Source organism: Cucurbita maxima, unplaced genomic scaffold (genome assembly GCF_002738345.1).
Source record: "Cucurbita maxima cultivar Rimu unplaced genomic scaffold, Cmax_1.0 Cma_Scf00009, whole genome shotgun sequence".
Classification (NCBI taxonomy): Eukaryota; Viridiplantae; Streptophyta; class Magnoliopsida; order Cucurbitales; family Cucurbitaceae; genus Cucurbita; species Cucurbita maxima.
The window spans coordinates 5,343,496-5,358,107 of record NW_019272025.1 but is presented as its reverse complement, the minus strand read 5'-3'; the positions used below and the strand labels follow the sequence as shown (position 1 = coordinate 5,358,107).

The following is a 14,612-nucleotide window of genomic DNA, read 5'->3' as shown; positions in this document are numbered from 1 at the left end:
TCCATTTTCTAGCCTAGTTTGTTCCAAGAACCCCTTAATCAACCACCATAAACTAACATGAAAAACTTGGAATATGTTTAGTCTAGTAAAGAATTTGACCATTTTATATCAACAGACAGATTGGATAGCATAGTTTCCTTACAAGTAAAAATATAATTGACAGGGTGACTTAAATGGTGATGATTTTTTTTTTTTATTTTGAAATAAATTAGAGTTGCACCCGAAACAAAATTGGGTAAGAATTTACCTGTCATCTCTACCTCCATCGCCTCCCACAGCCAAAATAGAGAACAAAAGAATAAATAAATAAATTCCCACCGTAATATATTTTTTGAGAATTTGTAGTGGCAAGCTAATACATCACTTATACCATTCGTATATCAAATATATCATTGATTATCAACATTCATATTAAATACATTTAGTATTTTAATATCAATTTTCATATTGGGTATGAAATTACCAAAATGCCCTCAAATTCTCTCCAGATGTGTTTGAGATGGTTTCAGATATCTTTATGTTCGAGAGTTATGAGATGTCTGAGATTTTCAACATTCATATTAAATATTTTAATATCAATTTTCATAATGGGTGTGAAATTACCAACATGCCCTCGAAGTACCCCTCCCAAATCTCTCCACCGATGAGCACCGCCAGCAACCACCACCGCCGGCTACAACCTCGAGAGGGCGGCCAATCACCCCATGAAAATGGTTACTATCTGCAAACTCAATGCAAAGGGAGAAAGTAGTTGAAGAGAGTATTATTAAGAAGAGAAAGGAGAAGAAAAACCACACGACCGAGTTACCCTCCAAACGTTTCCAAACCATGAATTTAGTATGTTAATCATAGTGTTCTTTCTTCCTGTTGCAATTTAAGGCAATACTAATTCCTTCAGTTAATATCGTTGGAGAATCAGACACCAAGTCCATACAGAACTCGAACAAAATTTCATCCACAAACTACCATACAAAATCAATTGCTACCAAAATTTTCAACTTTTTTAAGTACGACATTGCAGCGTGCAGCTCGCTATCTTCTTTGCATCTTGAACCTGGATACTGGTTTTGAAGGTTGAGAACCAGAAGGCTGCCCAAATCAACAGTTTGCTTTAGCATCAATGAATGAACACTAGTACAATGATGGCAATAAGAATGGTCTAAACTAAAGCAAACCCACCTGCAATGGAGTTTCTGTTTCTTGTTTAGAAATTTTCGGCATAATAGGAGGGCGCTCCACAATGGATCCCGTGAAAGCCTACACCCGACAGAGTTGACACGACACGGATTAACGAGGTCGAATCTTATAACTAACCTCAAAATTATGGACAGATCCATTGCTTTAGACCAACAGGGCACCTAAAGAAACTATACAATAAACAAGCTTGAAAGTACCTCACTGGTAGATGCAGGCAATGTTTGATTCTTTTCTTTTACTTCAGCAAATGTAACAGACTTTGCAGCAGAATTAGTGTTTCTCATTCCCCGAGTCTGAGTCGAAGAATTGTTGCCATGTAACGAACCTTTGGATGAAGACTGTTCTGAAAAATTTGAACACTGCATAACAAATATACATGAATTAATAATGAATGCTGTTTTATTTAACAAAGAACACAGACAGTAATAAACAGTAAAGCAAATAAGAGGTTGGTCACATTTGATGGATTGGTAGAAGCCTCTTGTTGTTGCTGCTGATACTTATCCAGTAGCTCTTTACTACCTATATCTTCATCCCTCTGACACGGAAATGTACTTGCCTGAGAATGTTTCGAAGCGATCAATCATCAGAAATGGTTAACGATACATCACCAATTCATCGAGTAAGTTTGTCGATAACCACGCATTTCTGCGAGCTTTAAATCTCTAAGGTATTTGATTCTGACACTACCTTTGAATAGCTGTGCTTAGCATCATGAAGCTTCTCCAAAGATTGATTTGAAGTTTCTTTCTCTTCCTCACCTTCTTCATCGTTTTGGTTGTCGTTTGCGGCAGCAAGTTCTTCCTCCTCCTCGAGTTCATCCAATCTGGACATTATACGGGCATATTCTTCATCTTCTTCTGTAATCCTTGCCTCATCAACTCCAGAAACACTGGGAGCATCTTGCTTGTTTACTCCTGAAAAGAAACATAACATCATCGTAATTCATCCGTTTTACCTGTGTTCACAAGTAGTTCGTATAAACATCAGACTGTGATTATGATGCATGCTTGGCAACTCCAGAAACCAAGTACATTTATTGTGAGATCCCACATTGGTTTGAGAGGGGAACGAAACATTCCTTGTAAGAGTGTGGAAACCTCTCCCTAGCAAACGCGTTTTAAAACCTTGAGGTTGACAACAAAACGTAACGGGCTAAAGTGGACAATATTTGCTAGCGATGGGCTTGGACGGTTACAAATGGTATCAGAGCCAGACACCGAGCGGTGTGCCGACGAGGACACTGGCCCCCAAGGAGGATGGATTGTGAGATCACACATCGGTTGGAGAGGGGAACGAAACATTCTTTATAAGAGTGTGGAAACCTCTCTCTAGCAGACGCGTTTTAAAATCGTGAGGCTGACGACGAAACGTAACAGGCTAAAGTGGACAATATTTGCTAGTGATGGGCTTGGATGGTTACAAATGGTATTAAAGCCAGACACCGAACGGTGTGCCCTCAAGGAGGGTGGATTGTGAGATCTCACATCGGTTGGAGAGAGGAACGAAACATTCCTTATAAGGGGGTGGAAACCTCTCCCTAATAGACGCGTTTTAAACCCGTGAGGCTAACGACAAAACGAAACGGGTTAAAATGGACAATATTAGCTAGTGATGGGCTTGGGCGGTTACAAATGGTATTAAAGCCACACACCGAACGGTGTGCCAGCGAGGATGCTAGCCCCTAAGGAGGGTGGATTGTGAGATCCCACATCGGTTGGAGAGAGAAACGAAACATTCCTTATAAGGGAGTGGAAACCTCTCCCTAGCAGACGCGTTTTAAAATCGTGACGCTGACGGCGATACGTAACGGGCTAAAGCAGACAATATTTGCTAGCGGTAAGCTTGAGCTGTTACATTTATTCATATATGTAATACGATAGACAAGGCCTCACATGTCTTACAATGCCAAATTGTCAATCCTAACATGTTTCATAACAATAGGATGGAGATGAGGATAAGAACCGACCTGATCCAGATTCCTGCTCACTATTGTTTTCCTCCACATACTCCTCAGTTATCTCGACAAGACCCTCCTGGTAGCAATATAAAGAACATCAACATCGACGTTGTAGGATAATCCGGTAAATATATAAAAAATACATGTACTAGCTTCTAGGTAAACCTCAAATTTTTATCAACTTCACGTTATGGTATATAGTTCACCGATAAATTGCTAAGCTTACCGCAGCTTCGGATGCCGTAGCATCAAAAAATGAGGCCTCAGCCTTAAGATCATCCATCATTGCCTTCAGAGAATCAACTTGAGAATCCAAAGCTTTACCTCTCCTTTTCAAGATCTCGACCGTTTGTTTCGATGTTCTCTCAGCATAATAACCTTCTCCCAGAAGAACCTGCACTTGAATTCAAGTCTGGTTCTCAACTCGACGTCCTGAAAAGTAAACCTCACCGCATATTCTTTCCAGAACTCGGCCACAAACATTTGATCAAAAGCATAAACAATGATCTAGTTAAACCCATTAATGTCTCTTTTTCCCTTAATTTTGCACCAGAGTTAAAAGCAGTACAAGGGGATTCAACAATGAACTTTGAGAGTAGTTAAGAGTAGTGAGCGTCATTAGGATACTGAATAGAACAAAAGAAGAACAATAGGAACTAGTCTCATGTGCTCCACTAAAATAACCCTTTACTCCTTGAAAACCAATATGAACATCTATTAATAAATCCATGGGCGTATAATATTAGAGTATTGTTGGGAGGGAGTCCCACGTTTGACTAATTTGACTAATTTAGGGAACGATCATCTCCATTGGTATGAGGCATTTTGGAGAAGCCCAAAACAAAAACATGAGAGCTTATGCTCAAAGTGGACAATATTATACTAGTGTAAACCGTCGTTATTCCTAACATGATATCAGAGTCATGCCCTTAACTTATCAATGTCAATAGAATCCTCAAATGTCGAACAAAGAAGTTGGGACCTTCGAAGGTGTAGTCAAAAGTGACTCAAGTGTCGAATAAATGGTGTACTTTGTTCGAAGACTCCAGAGAAGGAGTTGAGTCGATTAAGGGGAGGTTGTTCGAGAGCTTCATAGGCCTCAGGAGAAGCTAATAGTGTACTTTGTTTGAGGGGAGTATCATTGGGTGGAGTCCTAACAATATAATACCCTTGTCCCTTCTTTATCAATCATACAGAGAATAAGTTTCCCAGAAGTTATAAGAGAGTACAATACATTACCAGAAACTCGTTAGTATGAACCAAACGCCCCGGGAAGAAAGCCGCCTTCCCAAATGGAACCTTCGAAACAACAATCACAGCGAACCCACGAATAAATTTTCTTTTGCTATCAAAAAACAACGCTGAAAACACTCAACACCCAACTCAAAGGAAGAAGCAAAAGTACCATGACTTCATGGTGCAGCTCTTCAGGTAATTTCTGGACAAGGTTGATCAGGTTAGCATTATCAGAGATGAAACCTCGGAGATGCTCAAGCTCCCTCTGCTTCTCAGAAATCGCATCTTGGACGCGCATCGCTGCTTTGTGAGCATCCTGAGCCGGAAATAAAGAGGACAGCGACGCCACCGTTCCCTTTGCTCCTCCTCCTCCTTCCATGATCATCCCGCTCGGTGATTCGAGTCAGGGCAATTGTCAAACTGAATACAAATTTTAAAGGGCAAAAGAGATCAAAAACCACTTTTAAACACAGCCCTAATCCGCATTAATTTATAAATTCACCCCTTAAACCTCAAGAATTGGGTAGCGCTTCAACCTCACGCAGCCAGCTCGACGACGACAGAACTCAGACGGCGCGGCGACCTCGACGGCTTGATCGCGATTAACTCAGACAACAAGAACTGGAAGCTTATTAATGGAAATAAAGATTTGGAGGGTCGAATATTTTGGGATAAAAATACGATTTTTTATTTTATTTTATTTTATTTGAGCTTGGTTTGGCTTAGGCTTACAATGAAAAATAGTCACTTACATTAAACTTAACCTTTTTTCATTTAAATTAAGAAAGAAAAGGTTTTTGACAACCGAAGAAGCGAAGATTATTTGATTAGTCAACCATTAGCGGCCTCTAATCCACCCAGCTTCGCGCCAGGAGAAACACGCACGCGAGCTCCTTGGCCCCAATACACAAAACAACGAAGGAATAAATTATACGATATTGTATTTTTTTTATGCAAATTGCGAGGCGTTCTAACTTTTGTACAGGGCTCGAATGAACTATTTGCAATTGTTTACGAGTAAAATTGGATCGGCAGCATTCGGTGAATCGAGGGCTTCCATTTTTCTCTTGCTTCAGAAGGTTAATTAGTCGTTCAGCTATCACCATCTGTATCCGACTGTGGGTGTCGTGCTTCTTGGTAGTTCTTGTGTTTGACTCCAATTGAAGCAACCGAATTCATCGTTTAAGCTCTGTGCTTGAATGGGTTTTGCTTTATTTCTCTTGGGTATCTGTCGCCGATTGGAGCATTGAGATTTATGGTTAATTATTAGGCATCTTTTCTTGATATGGTGGGCCGAGAAGGTTTTGGTTGTTCGGAGTTCCGGAGAGGTGGATTTGGATATTTTTCTAGAACTGTTTTTGCTTTGTGGGTTGTTCATATTTTGGTTTCCCAGCCTGTGGATGGTCTCAGACCATTGCGGGAGAGGGCTCGATCATGGGGCGACGAGGTTTGTAGACTTCTTCACCTTTTTTTGTGGGCTTAATGGTTGAGTTTATTGATGTTCATTAATGTTCTTGATTAAGTTCCGTGTGTTGAAAATTTTAGTACCCATGTAGATTGCAATTTGACTTGATTTCATGAGGTTTAGATGGTACCCGATTTCTTTGAAATGTCTCAATAGGCTGCTGAAGTATGAGTTATGAAAGAGATTGTTTTCTGAATTTAACTTTTGAATGACTTGATGAAATTCCATATCCCTAATCAGGAAGTTCTTTATAGAGAATCCATGATTTAGAAACTAGGTGAGATTCAGTGCTCGAACAATATTGGAACGTGGCAATGGGTAAGGGGTAATGTTGCATCAAAATCAAGGGACCGCCTACTTGCTTCTGTTGTGCTAAACTTTCTGATACGCAATTTGGAAACGCGTTGTCTATTTCAAAGACTTAGCTTAACAGTTGTAGAAGTCAGTTTTAAGCCTCTGGCTTTCAATAATCAGCTGATGTGATTCCTCAAGTTGTGATAAATTGTTGTTTCTCTTTTTTAACCTCTATTGCTAGGATTGGAGAGAGAAGCAAAGCATTCTTTATAAGGATGTTGAAACCTCTCCCTAAAATACGCATTTTAAAAATCTTGAGGGGAAGCTTGAAAGGAAAATACTAAAAGGGAAAGCCCAAAGAGTACAATATCTGCTAGCGGTGGACTTGAGCCGTTACAAATGGTATCAAAGCCAAACATCGGGCGGTGTGTCAGTGAAGACGCTAAGCCTCAAAAAAGGGTGGACGCGTTGGTATGCCAGCGAGAACACTGGGCCTTGAAGGAGGGTGGATTGTGAGATCTCACATCAATTGGAGAGAGGAACGAAGCATTCTTTATAAGGATGTTGAAACCTCTCCCTAAAAGATGTGTTTTAAAAACCTTGAGTGGAAGCTCAAAAGAGAGAGCCCAAAGAGGACAATATTTGCTAGCGGTGGACTTGACCCGATACAAAACTTTTCCTTTTCAAGAGGTCTAGTTTCATGTTGTAGATACGTTTAGGGATTATATAATTGTATAAGTTACAAAGGGTGGTGGTTTAGGAGTTCACATTTTTATTTCTGCCAATTCCCCAAGTTGACATGCCAGGCAAAATTCTTTACAATTTGGTACTGATAATTGCATCCTTTTTATGATCAGATTGCGACTCTTTAACCATAAAAAATATTGGTCAACTTTGTTAATATGTTATGGTGATAATATATTTTTTGTTTGCAGTGGTTGTTAGTAAGAAAAGACAAGAATGATTTGGGTCCATTTTCTGAATGGAATATTACAGGAACATATAGAGGTTTGTACTTATCCATCATGGTCTGATGATCTTCTTGTTATCAAGTTTTAAACTTAAGCCTCATGGTTTGTTCTATAATAAGAGCTAATTTCTTGCATGGAAATGTAAATTGCAGGTAGTTGGAGTTTTCAAGACTCCACAAATAACTCTTCCAGGTTTCCAGATTTCAGAAATTCCAATGGCAATTCAATCATTGAATTAATTAGTACACCAACCAAAATATCTGGTGTACATTACGTTCAGGTGAGGATATTCAATGTTAATGAAAAGATTAGACCATTCAACTGTGTCGTGTGTGGATGTAAAGATAATTGTGATTATGAACTTATGTACTCGAATGATATTTTGTGTGTGTGTGTGTGTGTGGTAGTTGTTAAAATTGGTAAATTATTGCAAAAGTTCTTGCTTTGGTACATAAGAATTTCTATGCTCTCGTTTTCCCTCGTTTCTCCCTGAAAATCTCTTCCACGCCAAATGAATCTATTTCATTGTTTTGGTATTGAACTTTCTAAATTCAGACTTTACACTTAGGTGGCTGTTAGTGTGAGATCTCACATTAGTTGGAGAGGAGAATGAAGCATTCCTTATATGGGTGTGGAAACCTCTCCCTAGGAAACATGTTTTAAAACCGTGAGGCTAACAGCGATATGTAACGGGCCAAAGCGGACAATATTTGTTAGCAGTGGGCTTGGGCTGTTACAAGTGGTATCAGAGCTAGACACCAAGCGGTATGCCAGCGAGGACGTTGGTGCCCCAAGGGGGTGGATTGTGAGATCCCACATTGGTTGGAGAGGAGAATGAAGCATTCCTTATAAGGGTGTGGAAACCTTTGTCCAGCAGACGTGTTTTAAAACTGTGTGGCTAATGGCTATACATAACGGACCAATGCGGATAATATTTGTTAGCGGTGGGCTCGGGCTATTACAGTTAGAAATCTATCTCACAAGCATATTTGGGTTTTTGAATCTGAGTTAAGTGACCCTGTTATTCTATAACTTCCTTTGAGTTTTCCATTTCCATGTTGAAGTTTATTATATTTATATTAGAATGTGCTAGCTGAATTTGATGTCATCTACTTTGCATTCAATTAAAGGTGTTTCTCCTCGCCTCATTTCTCTGTTTAAAGTTCAAATTATTGTTATTACAACTAAATAGACACTTGGATTCCATTCCATTATGTCAGTATCATTAACAGCAGTCACTTGCCATAATATTTATTTTTTGTAGCCATCTCACGTGTGCTCGTGCCTCAAGAGTTTAGATGATAGTAATATATGTCGATTTCTTATTCTTTTGACCTTTATTTTAAATCTGAGGCTTGTTTTATGTATTTTCATTTGCTGATGACAGGGAGTTGTCATTTTCCATGATGTAATTGGTAATGAACATGATGTTGGTGGAGTTCAAATTAAGATTGAGGGTGTATATATTTGGCCTTTTAGACAGCTTCGAATGGTAGCTAACAGGTAAATTTCCAGTTACTCATCTTTGACTAAAAAATTTCCATCTTCATATTTTCTGTGTGCACTTTTTACGACGTTGTGAGGGAAAGTTGCGATATGCCATTTCATTTTCTTTCAGTTCCTCGTATTTTTACTGTCGTTCGTAGTTTATTATAGTGGTGGTTTTTGTGTTATCATTTTGATTGAACTATGAAAGCTATTCAACCCTTATCCTTTGAATTTTTACCACAATCCTATCTCGTTTTCTATTTACAGCGGAAAGGGAGGAGAATATAAACAAGAAGTTGACAGTATCTTATCCAATCCGTATCATCTGGCAAGACTTCCTTCTTCGAGGATAAATGTTGTTATTCTTGAAATAATACATTTGATCTCATCATGTGAATTTTTCTTACTGATGAAGCTTCTAAATACCTTCTGAACAGCTTGGAGTTTTCTCCTCCCAGGTGTTCCAAGAATCTCCACAGGAGAATATGTGGAGAAGAAGCCACTGTAATTTTCTTTCACTTGGACTTCAACCCGCTTTCGATCAAGTCGGTACTGATTTTATCTTTTCTTATTGCAGCACCAACTTATGAAATGGAGAAGCATTGCAATATTGAAATAGCAGCTCAAATATCACATTCCTCTTCTGCACAAAATGGTACTTTTGATGTCCCTGCGTAGATTTGTGCTTTCTTATATGTTGTCTTATCCCAATCATGTTCTTTCCAAAAAGCAATGTCGCGTGGGCGTAGCTATACTCGTGTTTTCCCAGTGTATACGAATTTGCAGACAGAAAACACAACTTTCTGTGGCAATGTTTTAGCGTTTTCTCATGTATTCAAGAAGCCAGTGGATTGCTTGGACGTTACCATTAATGGAGAGTTTCATCAGGGAGTTGCAAATTTTCATTCTTTCACAAAGCTTAAGTGCTTGATTACTCGTTTTATTACTACTGAGAAACTTGAAGAAACATCTATAAGAATTTAATCAAAATAAAGCCTATGGAGGATCTTGGAAGCTAAATTAGAACTTGAATGGATGTTCACTGAGCACGAGATTGACGAGGATTTTTGTTGTAGATTCTTTTATTGATCTTTTCTTGATTCAACTTCTCTTGTAATCCGACATTCGTACCTTGCAGTAAATGGAGAACATGACCATTACCATATTGAAGGACTAATGGAGAGTCCTGCGGTAGACGACGATGGAGATTGCTTTTCGCCCCTAGTATTAAATGGCACTTCTGTCAACATTGAGATCTACTACAACAAAGCAGTGAATTATACCTTGATGGTCACTTTTGTATCCGTTTTATGTTTGTTGAACTTTTTGCTTACATCTATTATTGAGTATTTCTTTAATGAAAAACCTATATTTCCTTATGTTTATTTGAACACTCAGTTGGATTACTTAACAAAATTTTGTTAGATATCTTTCCTTCAAGTACTTCTCTTAATTCGGCAAATGGAACATAGCAACACTCAATCTGTAAGGACTTTTACTTGCAAAAATTTATCTTGTGGAGTTCCCAGGGATTCTGATATTGATACTATACCTGTATCGCTTTCTTTTAACCTCTAGTTGCTTTGTAACTCGACTCATCTGGCTTTAGCTTATCCATCTATATCTCGCAGGGTGCTGCCAAAGTTTCGATACTAATGATCGGGCAACAGGCTATTATGGATGCTTATCTATGTCTTCTGCATCTGACAGCAGGAATATTAGTCGGTTAGTTTAAATTAAATTATGATTTCCAGCTTCTTTTTGTTACTTGTGCATTATATACTTTCCAAACTTGTTCATATTACGTGTGTGAGAATCCCACATCGGTTGGAGAGGGAAAGTCCAAAGAGGACAATATTTGCTAGCGGTGGGCTTGGGCTGTTATAACGTGTAAAATTGTAATCAATCCTCTAAAATTCATGGGAACGACCATATTTTTTAAGGAAGTTTTTACTGTGAGAACGTTAAAAGCCTAGTACTTAGTTTGATTGAGAAGCAGAGCTTCACTGTTGTCATTGGCTGCAAAGAGGGGTGGGGGTGTCTTAATCTTCAGATTATCTCCCTTACTTGGCTCTGCTACAGTTTAGAAGTATCATTATGTTGAACCCTATAAAAGCTATTATCATTTTTGTTCTTTGGGAGAAGAAACAGCGAAAATTGATGGCATGAAACTAGAAAAAGGGCGAGACCTCGCCATGGAAAAGGCAATGATGGTCAGCCATTTTAATGGAAATTGCTACCAAAAGGTTGTTTTAAACAAATTCAAATTCAAAAAAGTTATATAGTCTGTAGCCCTTTTTGATGTCCCACATCAATTGGAGAGCGAAACGAAACATTTCTTATAAGAATGTAAAACCTCTTCTTAATAGACGCGTTTTAAAACCGTGAGCCTGACAGCGATACGTAATGGGCTAAAGCGGACAATATTTACTAACTGTGAACTTGGGCTATTACAAATGGTATCAAAGCCAGACATCGGACGGTGTGCCAATGAGAACACTAGTCCCCAAGTGGGGTGGATTGTGAAATCACACATCGGTTGGAGAGGGGAACAAAGCATTCCTTATAAAGGTGTGGAAATCTCTCCCTAGTGGACGTATTTTAAAACCTTGAAGGAAAATTCGGAAGTGAAAGCCCAAAGAGGACAATATCTGCTAGCGATGGACTTGCAACAGTTGAGGGTTACATGACATTTTGAAGATCTTTATTTGTCTATATTAGATGGATTTGAATTCTAGAAGTGTAGAGATCATCATTCTTTTGCATGTGGCAACCCGTTGTGCTTCGGATCATTTGTTGTCGTAATTTGAGTTGACCTTCTTTATTTATGGGTATTTAAACATTTTTTATTAATTATCGTCGATTTTTTCCCTGTAAATCTTATTAACTTGACCATTCTGCTGACTTTCTTCAGAATCCTTATTTAATGCTTTTGCAACTGCTGCATTTTTCAAGTTCGTTGTGTTCTCAATTTTCGAGATGAGATATCTTCTTGCAATATGGAAAGCCAGTAGGCCAATGAACAATGGCGAAGGTTGGGAAACCATGAGACGCGAACTGTCGGTTCTATATAGCCGTTTCTGTGAGTATCGTATCTCGACCAGAAAAACTTTGATCAATATGCAATATGGTTTTGATTGCTGGTTCTGTTTAAACTTTTAGATCTCAACCAATCTTTAATGAACATCTGCAGATGGCATTCTTTTGGGAGGCATTTTCCTTATGTACGAGTTGCATCGTTTCCTGAGACCGATTCTTCTCCTCATGTACTCCTTTTGGATACCTCAAATAGTCACCAACGTTATTCGCGACTCGAGAAAACCTTTGCATATATATTATATCTTAGGAATAACTATAACTCGGCTTGCTATTCCATTATACGTCTTCGGCTGCCCCCACAACTTCATGCGTATTCAGCCTGATAAAACTTGGTGCATTTGTTTGGGTGTCTTTACTTTTCTCCAAGTAGCCATTCTTCTTCTTCAGCACTATTTTGGATCCCGCTGGTTCATCCCCCGTCAGGTTAGGATCGACGAACGTTTTCTCTCTTCTACGATTGCTACGTAAATAAGTACATCTCATTATATCCCCTGGCTTAATCCAAGATACTCAAGTGCTGGACATGACATGTATGTCGTATGGTTGTTTTTATCTTTGATTTGCATAACTTGTCGCAGATTCTACCCGAGAAATATAGCTACTACCGGAGGTTAGATCAAAATGGGAATCATGCTACAGATTGTGTCATTTGTATGACCACCATAGACATTTCACGCCCTAATGACTGCATGGTACGCCTCCACGATTTTTTGCCACGGTTTTCACGAACAATTCTAACTCAGTTCCTCACTTCATATAGATTACTCCATGTGATCATTTCTTCCATTCTGGTTGCTTACAAAGATGGATGGATATAAAGATGGAATGCCCGACGTGTCGCCGTCTGCTGCCGCCTGCCTGATCGTACCTAGTTGTATCTACATTTATTTACCATCAACTGACACTTCTTTGCCCCCAAATTTTGGTATGTATAACAATCTCCTCCTAAAAAGCATTGATTCTAGGCAGGTAGGCATCCAAGGGTGTTGCAAGTGGTATCATCTTCATGTTTCTGCTATCTCTTTCTCAGGTTGGGTAGGTAAACAAGGGCAGATTAAAGCAGCAGCAGCTTTAAGATGTAATATAGGGAGTTTCAAAATGTTGGGCTTCAACAAACACGCCCAGTAGCTCATCTGTATTGTTTGTATAATTTATGTATATCTTTTCTGTACATTGATACAATATCTGTAGCTCAGTACATAGCAGAAGTGAGTGAATCTCTTCTTGCTTTGAATCTTTGTATTCTGTTGAAAATAATAAAGTTAACATGCCTCAGCATTGGACACTCCCCTGGCACGTTCTCTTAGTTGATGCTTGTACTTCTATTTCGTAGAGGCTACAGTGTTGCCGTTAGAGCCTATTTAGAATGACTTTTGGAGCGTTTTAATGTTTTTGTAGGCGAATGATCTTAAATTTTTTCTCGTGGAGTTTTCTAGTCTTGATTCTTATCCAGGTCGTCGGTGGTGGTCGGTCTTGTAGTGTTAGCCTTTGTTTGCCCAATCATTGCAGATTTCTCTCTTACAATTGTCACCTTTTTTTTACCCATTTCTTGCAAACAGGAAATCCAACCAGAAAAAGGAGAAGATCTATATGACAAAGACGAACACTAAGACAAGTGCTATTTGGCTGGCCCCCTTCATTGCAAAGCTCTTTTAGCCCACTTTAAAACTTTAACAAATTATTATACCGAATTCGAGTTTAAGCAACTTCCCGTGCTAAACATTCTTTAAAGAATTTCGTTATCTTAGGACCGTTAATGTTATAGTCGTCGTTTATTGGAGCCTCGATCATCGGCTCTCCTCTCATCAAGTCTCCAACTTCTTTAACCTTCTAGCACTAGATAGGCGTCAGCCTCCATACATGGTAGTGGTCTTACGACCCAGTTCTCTGATTTTCCATGTCTTCCGTCTCAACTAGTTCAAACTTGTTTATTGTTGAATTGAGATCGAGAGGAAAAAAAAAAAAAAAATCATCTATTGAAGATGCCTATCTATATTTTTTCATAAACCTAGATGCTCGAGTCACGAGTCAACTTCCGTCTGTACAAAATAATGGATAATTTATTATGCCACCTAATGAACCTAACATTCTCGTACATCCTATGCAACATGACGTAAGATTTAGGCCTTTAATTTAATTACCATAATTCAGTTAATTAGGATTACAAATGGACGAAAATACCCAAGGTGACAGTCAGCCGTCCACTGCGCTAATCTTCTCTTGGAAACTAATAATTAATATTGTTCTAATTGACCGAAACTTGGCTGCTGCCAATTTTTGCAGCCGGTCACCTGCCCGAATCTTATGTTTTTATTTTACCTTTTCATTTATGAATTTTTTTTAATAAATTATTTCGCAGAATCAATTTCATTTTTAATTTTATAATATGTATTTTTCCTTTACTTTTCTATTCCCACATATACAATATCATTATTTTCAAGAATTTAAAATAAATCTGAAATTGATTATGGTTTTATAATCAATTTTAACTTTTAATTTTATAATTTACATTTACTTTTATTTATTTACAAATATAATTTATTTTTAATTAATCAATTGAAAACTAAGAATTAAAAATCATAATGTGAGAAATACATTCCATAATTTACGATAATATATTGTTTAATTAAATTAATTTAAAACAGAGTTAAAAATAATAATATGAAAAATATGCTTCCTAACTTAAAACAATAATTTTCTTATATATATATATATATATATATATATTTGTATATATCAATTTTATTTTCGAGCATAAAAAAAGAAAATTTTAAAATATAAACAGATAAAATGATATTTATTATCTGAAAAAAGTATAACAATAAATAAAAAGATAAAAGCAAAACAAAAAAAAACAAAAAAAAAAATTGTAAAAAAATAGAGGCACCGTAAGATTCAGCCA

General features: G+C 37.9%; 2 protein-coding genes across 5 annotated transcripts; one reads left to right on the top strand and one right to left on the bottom strand.

The window, feature by feature from the left end:
- Window positions 1–752: 752 nt before the first annotated feature.
- On the bottom strand, window positions 753–5,096 carry LOC111483860 (RNA polymerase II subunit 5-mediating protein homolog). Of its 3 annotated transcripts, none has more exons than XM_023130219.1 (10): window positions 4,897–5,096; window positions 4,563–4,785; window positions 4,397–4,456; window positions 3,384–3,551; window positions 3,167–3,233; window positions 1,888–2,114; window positions 1,655–1,756; window positions 1,395–1,556; window positions 1,180–1,257; window positions 753–1,089 (listed from the first exon to the last, which is right to left on the bottom strand). In XM_023130219.1, the coding sequence occupies exons 2-10, from the start codon at window positions 4,776–4,778 to the stop codon at window positions 1,033–1,035; spliced, it is 1,137 nt and encodes a 378-aa protein (XP_022985987.1). In that variant the 5' UTR covers window positions 4,779–4,785; window positions 4,897–5,096; the 3' UTR covers window positions 753–1,032. The 3 variants fall into 3 exon arrangements, with proteins under 3 accessions (XP_022985987.1, XP_022985988.1, XP_022985989.1); XM_023130220.1 differs by having other exon boundaries at window positions 4,563–4,813; window positions 4,905–5,096; XM_023130221.1 differs by having other exon boundaries at window positions 4,563–4,813; window positions 4,930–5,096.
- Window positions 5,097–5,315: 219 nt separating this feature from the next.
- Window positions 5,316–12,999, top strand: LOC111483834 (transmembrane E3 ubiquitin-protein ligase 1-like). Of its 2 annotated transcripts, none has more exons than XM_023130174.1 (15): window positions 5,316–5,840; window positions 7,088–7,160; window positions 7,276–7,403; window positions 8,511–8,626; window positions 8,879–8,939; window positions 9,049–9,115; window positions 9,189–9,266; window positions 9,750–9,910; window positions 10,037–10,096; window positions 10,243–10,336; window positions 11,526–11,693; window positions 11,805–12,133; window positions 12,289–12,402; window positions 12,471–12,635; window positions 12,741–12,999. In XM_023130174.1, the coding sequence occupies exons 1-14, from the start codon at window positions 5,679–5,681 to the stop codon at window positions 12,570–12,572; spliced, it is 1,713 nt and encodes a 570-aa protein (XP_022985942.1). In that variant the 5' UTR covers window positions 5,316–5,678; the 3' UTR covers window positions 12,573–12,635; window positions 12,741–12,999. The 2 variants fall into 2 exon arrangements, with proteins under 2 accessions (XP_022985942.1, XP_022985941.1); XM_023130173.1 differs by having other exon boundaries at window positions 8,879–8,966.
- Window positions 13,000–14,612: the final 1,613 nt, after the last annotated feature.

Bases quoted from the DNA above. Each gene is read 5' to 3' on its own strand.
- LOC111483834 (XM_023130173.1), top strand. From the start codon at position 5,679: ATGGTGGGCCGAGAAGGTTTTGGTTGTTCGGAGTTCCGGAGAGGTGGA. The intron at 5,841-7,087 runs GTTTGTAGACTT...TTTTGTTTGCAG, and splicing joins CTCGATCATGGGGCGACGAG to TGGTTGTTAGTAAGAAAAGA. The intron at 11,694-11,804 runs GTGAGTATCGTA...GAACATCTGCAG, and splicing joins GGTTCTATATAGCCGTTTCT to ATGGCATTCTTTTGGGAGGC.
- LOC111483860 (XM_023130219.1), bottom strand. From the start codon at position 4,778: ATGATCATGGAAGGAGGAGGAGGAGCAAAGGGAACGGTGGCGTCGCTG. The intron at 4,457-4,562 runs GTACTTTTGCTT...GTTGTTTCGAAG, and splicing joins AGCTGCACCATGAAGTCATG to GTTCCATTTGGGAAGGCGGC. The intron at 2,115-3,166 runs GTCGGTTCTTAT...GTTTCTTTTCAG, and splicing joins TGAGCAGGAATCTGGATCAG to GAGTAAACAAGCAAGATGCT.